Raw genomic sequence first — 12,500 nt, forward strand, 5'->3', positions numbered from 1 at the left:
GACAGCCAGACGAAAAAAGAATTTACCCAGCTGGAGGAATTACATTCACAGCCAAACCACACACACACACACACACACCAGAGACGTTCTGTGACAATACTGAAACCGGCTCATCTTACCCCAACACAGCTCCCACCCACGCCGGTCCGTTAGTGTCAACTACTCTGTGCAACACATTTGTCTACGTCATACTGTCATAATGTCATATTGCGATTATTGAGGTCAATATTGCGATTGCGATATGATAAACTAATGGTTTCATGAGTCAACTTGCTTAGTTCTCAAGGAAAACACACACACAGATTAGTGATAATGCTGATATGTGTGTTTCTCAACTCAAACTAGCAACAACAACTACATTTACAGTGTTTTCAAATTAGATAGTTATTTTTTACAAAATTAAATATTGACATCTTTGCATTACTGCAAAATTGTTATTGTCTCAATAGTACAATAGTATAAAATAAATAGAACAATAAATAAGAACATTTGTATGCTCATGAAAATAAGATATTTTGAACATTCTGTCCAGATAAACAGGGACATTTAAGCAGGAAGTGTATTGTGAATGTCAAAACATTCGGTAACTAAACAGATATTAATTTTAATGACAACATGTTACAATGTTTACATGGTACAGTGACTGGTAATAAACTGTTTTTATTATTGCTTAACACAAATTTCACGATTTCAGTTAAAATCTTGTGATTTGATTCCGATCTTGATTCAATATCGATTCATTTGGATAAATATTAGGTACAGTATGTTCATTTTTCTCATTAAATATAATGTGGTTTTTACTAGGCTGTAATAACAACGTTACAATATTTTAATGATATAAGTAAAAATATAATAAATATTTAATATAGTGCACATATTTAGCAAAATACTCCTCTCTCTATATATAATTTGTCTTTTCAACTAACATGCTCTGGTCATTAAATGGCTCTCCTGAGGTCAATGTAACGTCACGTGACGTGTGTTCTCCAGCTGTTTTATGGACCTCTTTCCGCGGTTGAAAAACACTGATTGATCGATATTATGTATGAGGCATAAACATTTCGGTAAGTTGTACTGTATCTTTCAACACACCTACTGTTCATTTGTGTTTATTTACTATTAACTAGGGCTGGGGGAATTAACGCGATGTTTAACGCATTTTAAAAAAATAACGCAATTGACGCATCACCTTTTTTTTCTCGTTTTAATGACTTCCTGTTGCGGCTGCTATTGAAAAGGCAGAAAAAATGCCGTCTCTCCCCTCCGTGTTCGGCGATCATTCTCGCGCAGCTTGTTTAGTAACTTCACGAGCGGGTCTTTTCCGCTCCGTGTGTGCGCCGCGCTCTCCGTTCCGTGTGTGTGTGTGTGTGTGTGTCGCCGCACTGCACTCTCTGCTCAATGTTCCGCTCCGTGTTTGCACTGCACGTTCTGCTCTGTCGTTAACGGTCCAAACGCTCCAGTCATGTACCGATCACGCACTGGAAAAGCAAAGTCCGCTCAAATAACGTGAAATGTCTCAGTAGTAGACTTCTGTTTGCTGAGCTGGTATAGCCATGCTGGGCAACAATGGTAAATTACCTGCTCTGATCACATGCTCTGGTAATAATAGCTTTGTATGACTACACTTTATTTTTGATAATTAGTCAAAAAATAAATCTGTTAAATCTGAGTATGTTGCATAAAACTGATTGAAGAATAATATGTTGATATATTGATGTTTAATATTTTAATATAGGGCTATTTTCTGTCCAATTTATGTGGACATTTTTCTTTTTTGTGTGTTGTTTAATTTAATTAGTGATTCTACGTTTAAATATTGATGATTACAAGTTTGGGGGAAATGCGATTAATTGCGATTAATCACAGCAAATTGTGCGATTAATTAGTAAAAAAATGTAATCGATTCCCAGCCGTACTATTAACTAGTAAAGAGAAAGAGATGTTCAGATCATGACCACGTCACATTTACAAGCGGCAAAACGCTATTGTTTGAATTTCGTAATAAAATGGACAGAATCTGAGAGCTGATGATTTGTTTCCTATCATAAGTAACTGCTCTGTCTAGTCTGTCGATGTCAGTGTCCTCTGCTCCGCGACTCTTCTCTGCATGAGAGCGTGTGATTGCGTGAGTCTCACGCTGAATGAGTGAGTTGGCAGCCCATATAACAGAGGTGGATGTCTTCTGGCCCCAGTTCAGTGTCCGTGTGCTCGGCATCATCCGGTTCTCCACGCCACACACCGGAGAACCTCACGACGTGAGCACACACACCACAGTCTTCTTTTGATTAGCGGTGTAGAGAGTGTGCAAACAGCTCTCAGAGAGAATGGGTTGTCATGTCCACACATGCATTTATTTATTTAATAAAATTGCAGCAATTTGCATCATATAATCGCATAGGCTTGACATCGCGACTGCGATATGATTAACCGTGCGTAACCGTAACTGATGTAGTTTTATATTTTATAGTTTTCAGTTTCATGCTTGATACGTTTTTGCTCTCAGTGAAAGTTCTGCAATTCAATTCACGTTTATTTGTGTAGCGCTTTTCACAATACACATCATTTCAAAGCAGCTTTACAGAAAGTGCATGAGTCCACATTACAATTTAGAGTGATCTGTTATTAGAGGAAACTGTCTAAGTTATGCATTTCAGAAAGACACAGTTAGCTAAAAATTTATTAATTTAAACAATGTACTAATTTAATGCAGATACAATGAGCTCATTGAAGTAATGTAATGTATTTTACAGATATGCAGATACACAAATAAGAGTGTTTACAGGCTCCAGACTAACATTTGAGAGAACATCTGAAGTTCTAGAGATGGAGGAAACAGCACCGGATTTTGGTAGCGCCGCATAATATTAATAAAACTTAAAACTGCAGTGAACCAAAGACTGGTGTTTCTGACGTCAAAAACTACCTTGTAACCAATCAGATCAACGTGTGATTGTCAGCTGAGTGAGTGAGTGGAGGCGGGGCTCATTTGCATATTCATAGAACCGCGCATACTAAATGAGGCAAGGGTGTCGAGTTACATTCAAGATATTTTAAGGCAAGAAGAATATATTTTTTTACGAGGATTTTTTTTTTAAATATGTCATTTTGGTGATGAAAGATGAGTTTAAGGGATAAAATGAATGACTATAAAGGGGATTTAAAAGACTTTTAAATTATGTTTTATTAACGTTACTGGAAGAATGTTTGTTTTAAACTTTGAGAGAACGTTCCCTGTGAGCTGGGAACACATCATCATTTACTAGTGTCTCAATAACGAGTGTAGACATGGACAAATGAACAGTACAAAGCACTCGACTCTTTTTGGCACAAATGAAGCTCATACCCATCAGCCTTCAGCTCACAGATCAGCAGGTGCATCATCTGACTGATCCTGTACAGTAAGTGTGTGTGTGTGTGTGTGTGTCCTGGAGGAAGTTTTCAGTGTTTCAGTGTTGATCTTGATCAGTGTGTGTGTTGTGGGATCGTCTGGCTCGCTGAAGCGTGCGTCAATGTGTTCTGACAGTGTGTCCTTGTTTGCATGACTGCGAGCATTCCTGCATTAGAACCAAAACCAATCTGACTCAATTAGAGCCGATCCGCGTGTGTGTGAGTGTGAGTGAGTTTGTGTGTGTGAGTGAGTAAGTGAGTGTGTGTGTGTGGGGGGGACTTAAACCTGAAATGCACAGACTCATGGGGACTCGTGTCACTGTGTGACCTGCAGGAATGAAAATGTAAAAATGTCGGGTTAGTGTGAGTGTGTGTGTGTGATGGGTAGGTTTAGGGGTCGGGTTAGTGTGTGTGTGTGATGGGTAGGTTTAAAGGTTGGGGTTAGTGTGTGTGTGTGTGTGTGATGGGTAGGTTTAGGGTCGGGTTAGTGTGTGTGTGTGTGTGTGATAGGTAGGTTTAGGGGTTGGGTTAGTGTGCGTGTGTGTGTGTGTGTGATAGGTAGGTTTAGGGGTCGGGTTAGTGTGTGTGTGTGTGTGTGTGTTTGTGATGGGTAGGTTTAGGGGTTGGGTTAGTGTGTGTGTGTGTGTGTGTGTGTGATAGGTAGGTTTAGGGGTTGGGTTAGTGTGTGTGTGTGTGATGGGTAGGTTTAGGGGTCGGGTTAGTTTGTGTGTGTGTGTGTGTGTGTGTGTGTGATGGGTAGGTTTAGGGGTTGGGTTAGTGTGTGTGTGTGTGTGTGTGTGTGTGTGTGTGTGTGTGTGATGGGTAGGTTTAGGGGTTGGGTTAGTGTGTGTGTGTGTGTGTGTGTGTGTGTGTGTGTGTGTGTGTGTGTGTGTGTGTGTGTGTGTGTGATGGGTAGGTTTAGGGGTCGGGTTAGTGTGTGTGTGTGTGATGGGTAGGTTTAGGGGTCGGGTTAGTTTGTGTGTGTGTGTGTGTGTGTGTGTGTGTGTGTGTGTGTGTGTGATGGGTAGGTTTAGGGGTTGGGTTAGTGTGTGTGTGTGTGTGTGTGTGTGTGTGTGTGTGTGTGTGATAGGTAGGTTTAGGGGTCGGGTTAGTGTGTGTGTGTGTGTGTGTGTGTGTGTGTGTGTGTGTGTGTGTGTGATGGTTAGGTTTAGGGGTCGGGTTAGTGTGTGTGTGATGGGTAGGTTTAGGGGTCGGGTTAGTGTGTGTGTGTGTGTGTGTGTGTGTGTGTGTGTGATGGGTAGGTTTAAGGGTTGGGGTTAGTGTGTGTGTGTGTGTGTGTGTGTGTGTGTGATGGGTAGGTTTAGGGGTCGGGTTAGTGTGTGTGTGTGTGATGGGTAGGTTTAGGGGTCGGGTTAGTGTGTGTGTGTGTGTGTGTGTGTGTGTGTGTGATGGGTAGGTTTAAGGGTTGGGGTTAGTGTGTGTGTGTGTGTGTGTGTGTGTGTGTGTGTGTGTGTGTGTGTGTGATGGGTAGGGTAGGGTTAGTGTACGGCAACAGAATATACAGTTTGTACAGTGTAAAAACCATTACGTCTATGGAGAGTCCCCACAAAGATAGCGAACCAGATGTGTGTGTGTGTGTGTGTTCTCACCCTGACAGGCCCCAGAGCGGTGGTTGGGTATGAAGCCCCGGCGGCAGGGGTGTGGTTGAGCGGGACACTGTTCGCACGGGTGACCCCAGGCCCGTCCCACCGTCGCACAACACAGCGTCTTGGTGCACACGATCCCGGTCAGCTGACCCTGGCACATCTGGTTACTGACCGACGCAAAACAGGGTCCAGTCCTGTAATCTGCAGGACACACAACACATTCAACACATTAAACTCACAGAGACGGGGATGATGGGTGAACTAACCCTTTAAAGGGGTTCATCGGATGCCCATTTTCCACAAGTTGGATGATTCTTTAGGGTCGTCATGTAAAGTTTGTAACATACTTTGGTTAAAATTCCTCAGTGTTTGTGTAAAACACCCTCTCACCTCCTCAAGAACAGCTCTGTTCACAGCCACCCGTTTCGGTGCATGTCTCTTTAAATGATAACGAGGTGCATGTCTCTTTAAATGATAATGAGCAACTAGCGGAAATATGCTAATATGGGAAATAGGCTAATGTGGGACAGTCCGTCAGCAGTCGTGGGTGGAGCATGAGCAATATGACATCATATTGCTCAGAAAATCATGTTTAGCTGAGGGTCATCTGAGTGTGTGTGTGTTTATCTACTCAGAGGACCTGTTATGCTTCTTTCTTCAGTGTGACAACAACACACACTCCTGCCCAACAACAGCCCAACAGACACACACACACACACGCACAGTCCTGCCCAACAACAGCCCAACACACACACACATACACGCACACTCTTGCCTGACAACAGCCGAACACACACAGATGCGCACACACGTGCACACACACACACACACACACACACACACACTCCTGCCCAACAACAGCCCAACGTTCTTCCAAGTAAACTACCTGTTGGTCCTCTTTTCTTTTTCTTTACACAGTTCATGAGTGTGTGTTTAGTCTACAGACAGTAATACGTCTCAGCACTCAAAACACAAACACACACATATACTTGGAGTTTTACTGCTTTAAAGATTGCCCATGATGCTTTTCTCCATCTTAATCTTTCTTCAGTGTGTAATGTTGCAGTTTGATCATGAAAAAGCAGTTCTTCTCTATATCAGAGTCAGTGTTCCTGAACTCCTGAAACGCCTCCATTGTAGTCTTGAGTTTCTTCCGGGAACGAACACGTCACAATATTCCTCATTTAAATAATTAATGCACAGAATAAAGGGGCGGGGCCTGGTTGAGTTAGTTAGTAGTGTGTTAAACTGGCGGTTATGGTAAGGGGCGGGACATTTCCCAAACACACTCGAAGCGCTCAACCAGTGACAACACACTGATCCAGCCGACCAATCAGAGCACAGTGTGCTTTACAGAAGGAGGGGCTTCATAGAGACTGGAAGTAAACAGAGCATTACTGACATTAATGTAAATAAAATGTGATGATTCTGAATAATCAGGCTGGGGGATAAATCGATTTTATCGATTAACTCGAATGTGTAGTTTACGTCGACTTGTTTAAATGAAAATCGGTTTTCTCCTTAACATCCGCCGACGCTCCCCTCTGGGCTCCCGTAGTTCCGAACGGGCTCAGCGTTTGCCATAGAGAAACACAACAACATGGCAGATGAACAAGACCGCGCAGCACAAGCACACCCGCCAGAAACATTTACACACTGAATCCAACTCTCACGCATTCACCGCGAGACTCACGCAATCACACGCTCTCACGCACGCCACACATCCACTTTCTCACACAGAGAAGAGTCGCGAAGCAAAGAGGACTCTGACACCGACAGAAGACAGAGCAGGTTATTACTGATGTGAAACAAATTCTCAGCTCTCAGATTCTGTCAATTTAATCACGAAATTCAAACAATAAACACCGTTTTGGCGCTTGTAAATATGACGTGACAGATCTCAGTTCTAGCGGCACGTGAACCAATCATCTGTTACTTTTTACTACTAGTTATGACCGCCGCTAGCGTAGCTAGCCGGTCATATAGGGATTGTCAAATTTTTTTTTTTTTTTTTTTTTGTCACCTTACTGAATTTTTCGTCAACGATACCAGGGACACCGAAGCACCGGGGAACATGAAATTTGGTGGGCATGTAGCCCCACTAGACTTCTACGGGAAAATTTCGTTTGGTCCCCGGGGGCCACTCCCCCCCGCGCTGGGCCCCCCAAAAACCAAAAAAATTCAGTTTTTCCTAAATAACTACCTGAACCGTGGCACCGAGGATGAAGACATTTTTGTGGTATGTTGGTCTACTAGACTTTTACGGAAAAATTTCATTTGGTCCCCGGGGGCCACTCCCCCCCCGCGCTGGGGCCCCCGTAAATTTTTCGTCAACCATACCAGGGACACCGAAACACCGGGGAACATGAAATTTGGTGGGCATGTAGCCCCACTAGACTTCTAAGGAAAAATTTCGTTTGGTCCCCGGGGGCCACTCCCACCCCCCACCCCCCCACCCCCACCCCGGGCCCCCCCAAACCCCAAAAAATGCAGTTTTTCCTAAATAACTACCTGAACCGTGGCACCGAGGATGAAGAAATTTTTATGGCACATCAACCTAGCCCATAATCACTCATTTGTGATTTGCGCCCCTCCCATAAAAAATGAAAATGCAATATTATTCTGCTTTAATCGCCCCTATCTTCAGTGGAGATGTTCAGAACTGCACCATATTTCATGTGTATGATTAACTTGACAACCTCTGGGGGTATCCTCTGCTAAGTTTTGTAGAATTTCATCCATGGGGGGGTATAAAATAAATTCATTTATGTGCACATTTAGTGACTGTACACTCATCGGCCTGTAGATGGTGCTGTTGAGCGAAGGGTTGCTGGTTTAGGATGATACTGTCACACACACACATGCAGGAATACAAACAAACGCAAGCATGCACACACACTGACATCCACACGCACAGACACACACCCATACACACACATACAAATCCACATGCACAGACACACACACACACAAACACACACGCGCACACATGTACGCACACATACATACACGCACAGACACACACACACACACACAGACACACACATACACAAATACACACACATACACACACACACACACACACACACACACACACACAGACAGACATGCACATACTATTACTTTTTTTAGGTATATACATAAACACGCAATACAGCCAAATTACTCCACGTCATTTATTTTTGTGGAAAGCCAGTGCAGGCCTGAGCGGCGGTCATATTTTGTACCGCGATGCGGTACATCTAGTTAATAATAAATAAACACGAATGATCAATTGGTAATTTGAAAGATACTGTTTAACTTACCGAAATGTAATAAAATCGATCGATAACCGCAGAAAGAGGTCCATAAAACAGCTGGAGAACACACGTCACATGACATTACATTTACCTCAGGAAAGCTATTAATGACCAGAGCACGTTAGTTGGACTTATAAAAATGCTATAGAGTGGAGTATTATATTTTTACCTATATGTCATTAAAATATTATAGTATAATGTGTATATATGTTATTATAAAAAACGCATTATATTTAATTTGAGATGTTATTTTTAACCTCTAATAATAATACCAGCTGACAGGGCTCTGTGTGTTTACAGCATTAGGTGAGATATTTGTTTTTGGAGAATAATTAACACATTAACGTATCTACTGTCCATAATATTTATCCAAAGGAATCGATATTGAATCAAGATCAGAATCAAATCACAAGAATTGAATTGAATTGAAATTGTTAAATTTGTGTCAAGCAATAATAATAAAAACAGTAGCATACCAGTCATTGTAACATTGTGTTGTCACTAGGGATGTCAACGATTAATCGACGATCGATTAATTGTCGATAATACATTTAATCGATACAACTTATCGATCATCGATTAAGCAGGTCTTCATGCGCATGCGGAGTTATGTTTGGGACCATTTTACACCTTCATCATGACTATAAGTTTGCGTGTGCATTCGCAGCCTTTTGTTTTGTGCAAATGTAAGTTGTAATACTGTTTATTTTCTGTAGGCCTATCTATATCTGACTGATCTCATATTGGATGCATTTGGTTAAGAATTAACTCTGTAGTAAAGCGTCAGCTTCAGCGCGCGCAGCTCAAACGGCAGTGCACGACTAATAATGACTATTGGGACTGTAATATTACATAACATTATAAAGAGAACAATATTGTAATAAAACATTGTGAATTATTTGGGTTTAGTTGCCGTGTCGCGTTGCTCCAGGAAGAGCGCGTCCACAACATGAGTAGTTCTGAATGAATGGCACGTAACTTAGTTCAAGTTCACTTGTGCATGAATTTGCGTCATTTTGTGCAGATATAATTTGTAATATTATGTTTATTTTGAATATATCTGATTAATCTCATATAGGACGCGTTTCTTTTAGATAAATAACGTGCTAGCAAAGTGCTCCAGTTTAACGGTAGCAGATTCATTCAGCGCGTGCAGTTGTTCCAGGAAGAGCGCGTCCACAACAGTCACACATTCTAAGCGCATATGAGGCGGCGTTGGTGACACGTTGTATTAGTAGTTATATTTGATTATTAAATAATTAATTTAATTATCAATCACATCGAAACATTTTACAATCCTACTAGCCCTTTATTTATATTTAAAACCATTCTAATTGATTTGGTGAGGAACATAGCGTTTTGAGCAGCATTTGCAGACCCTGTCATGCTGTCATAGCCACTGCAGACGCATATCGCAGTATTAAGGCTAACGATTAATCGATTAATTGATCGTTAATTTAAACAACGATCGATCATGGGAATTTTTGAAAATTGACATCCCTAGTTGTCACTAAACTTAATAAAATTCTGTTTAGTTACCAAATGTTTTGACAATCACAATACACTTATTGTGATGCAAGTTTTTTTTCCCAATCCCAAGCCACCCATTTTATGTTATGTTACATTTTCACTGTTCACTGCCATCTTGTCTTTTTGGCTTGTTGTTTTTGATTGCACTTTAACCCCAAGGGGGAAATCCAGATCAAACCCCACAAGGGATAATAAAAAATAAAAAAAAAGTTAAAACTTGTTTTGAAAAACTTCTTTCTCATCTGCAGATTGATTTTAAGTAGGAGGGGAAAAAATCGATTTAAATCGGAAATCTGATTTTTTGTGAAAAAATCTGGGATTTTTTTTTTAGGCCATATCGCCCAGCCCTACAATTTAAGTTACAGTAAAAATTTAAAATAGTCATTTAGTTAAAAAAAGAAAAAGAAAGATATAAGATATAAAGATATAAAAATAAAAGCAGCTGAATACAGATATTCAAGTATTCAAGTAAACATTTAGATTTTAATTAAAACTAAACTGTGATGTCTAATGCATTATAGTTGTTGTGACACTAATGGGACCTTGAAGACGGGCCACTTTTAATTTTATTTATTGAAATAAATAATGAAGAGTGACTGATATTATGAGGAGGCAAAATCACGAGTCTCACTGCACTGATGTTCTTAAAGCGTTGATCAACTCACTGAAGCTTCATGTGAACAGTGGGAACACCCTGTACACGTGTGTGTGTGTGTGTGTGTGTGTGTGTGTGTGTGTGTGTGTGAGTGAGTGTGAGTGTGATGTCATGTGTGTATTTGTCTGAAGAGGACACTCCCTGTACTGCTCAACATCTGGGAGCGATAAAACTCACACTCATGCACACACACACACACACACGCACACACACGCACAGAGGCCTCATTAGTCGAGCTTGATTCATTATGGAATTCATGATCTCCTGCAGTTCATCAGCTGAATAAATCTCTGGGAATGTCGGAGTGTTCACTGCGCTCTCTGTGCTCCTCATTCCTGAACAAATCCAATTTAACAATCATTTACAAAAATGTGACATCAGCTGAGTGTGATTCAGACACACACACACACTTGACTTCATTAACCCTTTACAACCGTCCAATCAGGATCAAGTGCGTTTCCTCATTGTTTGATTGGACTCTCATCCATCCATCCATCCATCCATCTATCCATCCATCCATCATCCATCTATCCATCTATTCATCCATCCATCTATTAATCATTCTATTTATCTATCTATCCATCCATCTATCTATCTATCTATCCATCCATCCATCTATTAATCATTCTATCTATCTATCTATCTATCTATCTATCCATTAGGCTTGGGCGGTATTCGAATTTTGAAACCGTCAAACCGCCTCCCTATTTTACCGGGGTATACGGTATTACCGTGAATAATTAAAAATGACATAATGGGCTCAGACGGCGTCACCAAACTGTTGGCTTGTGCCTACACCGTTCAGAAACTGAATGCCAGATCGGGCAAAAAAACAACAACAAAAAAAATCAAGCCCAACCCCTGCACGTTGTGTCTGAGTCATTAACTGTTATTATGAGCCGGAGCCCACCATTATTCAACATAATATCTGTGTGCGTGCAACAAGCAAAAAGTGCCTCTGTAATCCGGTGACGCGTGTCCATTGATTTTTATTAATAAAACTTTTCTGCAAAGATGGAAGTTGACGATCGCCATCTCTGTAGTGAACGCGCCTATAGAGAGAAATGCACATCATTACACAATCAGAGAGTGGCCTTTTTCTTTTCGTTTTGAATTGTTTCGTTTAAAGAAATTGACGATCGGCATCTGAACGCTATAGAGAGACATGCACATCATGGATTACAGAGAGGTAGGCTAGTCTATTTCTTTTCGTTTTGAATGGTTTCGTTTACTGAAATTGACGATCGCATCTCCGTATGAACGCGCCTAGAGAGAAATGCACATCGTGGATTACTTAGCCTAATCAGTGAGTAGCCTATTTCTTTCGTTTTGAATTGTTTCGTTTACTGAAATTGACGATCGCCATCTCCGTATGAACGCGCCTAGAGAGAAATGCACACCATTGATTAATCAGACTATATTTCTTTTCGTTTTGAATTGTTTCTTTTAATGAAATTGACGATCGCATCTCCGTATGAACGAGAGAAATGCACATCATGGATTACTTAGCCTAATCAGTGAGTTGCCTATTTCTTTCGTTTTTAATTGTTTCGTTTAAAGAAATTTCAAGCTTTATTTATTTGTCATGTCTGTGAGGCATAGCCTTTTTTATGAGATTTCAATGCAAGTGACAGCGGCATGCTCATCATGTCATGATTATATTAAATCCAGGCGTTTGGTTGATGAAAATTTTATAAAAATTTAGATACAATTTATACAAAACGAAATTCGTTTTAAAGAGGCCTTTTACAAAACTAAATTTATTGAAGTGGTCAAATCGTCTGACACCCGATGCATCCCATCTTATTTGTGCTGTTCACTTTTCATAATCAACAAAGATGGAAAAAATAACATTATAATATTTTAACAAATACGAAACTTAATGCGCTTATGTATCCTGGCGGCAGTGAGTGGGCGGTTGTTTCGGAGATGCGACGTTAGAGGTGTTTACATCTCTCGCGGTATTGCCTCGTCAGTATTTACGGCCTCTCCCTTCTCATTTGGTTGGAACCAGAAATATTG

The 12,500-nt window shown here is 40.8% G+C and overlaps 1 protein-coding gene across 1 annotated transcript in view; it reads right to left on the minus strand.

The window, feature by feature from the left end:
- Nucleotides 1–12,500, minus strand: part of LOC309491717 (fibrillin-1-like) — a 36,027-nt gene that overhangs the window by 12,193 nt on the left and 11,334 nt on the right. The window contains exon 7 of the mRNA XM_082190753.1: nt 4,998–5,195. Coding sequence (XP_082046879.1) covers nt 4,998–5,195 — 198 coding nt within the window. The remainder of the gene's footprint in view (nt 1–4,997; nt 5,196–12,500) is intronic.

This window comes from Leuciscus leuciscus, assembly GCF_965113295.1.
Source record: "Leuciscus leuciscus genome assembly, contig: HAP1_SCAFFOLD_472, whole genome shotgun sequence".
Taxonomy (NCBI): domain Eukaryota; kingdom Metazoa; phylum Chordata; class Actinopteri; order Cypriniformes; family Leuciscidae; genus Leuciscus; species Leuciscus leuciscus.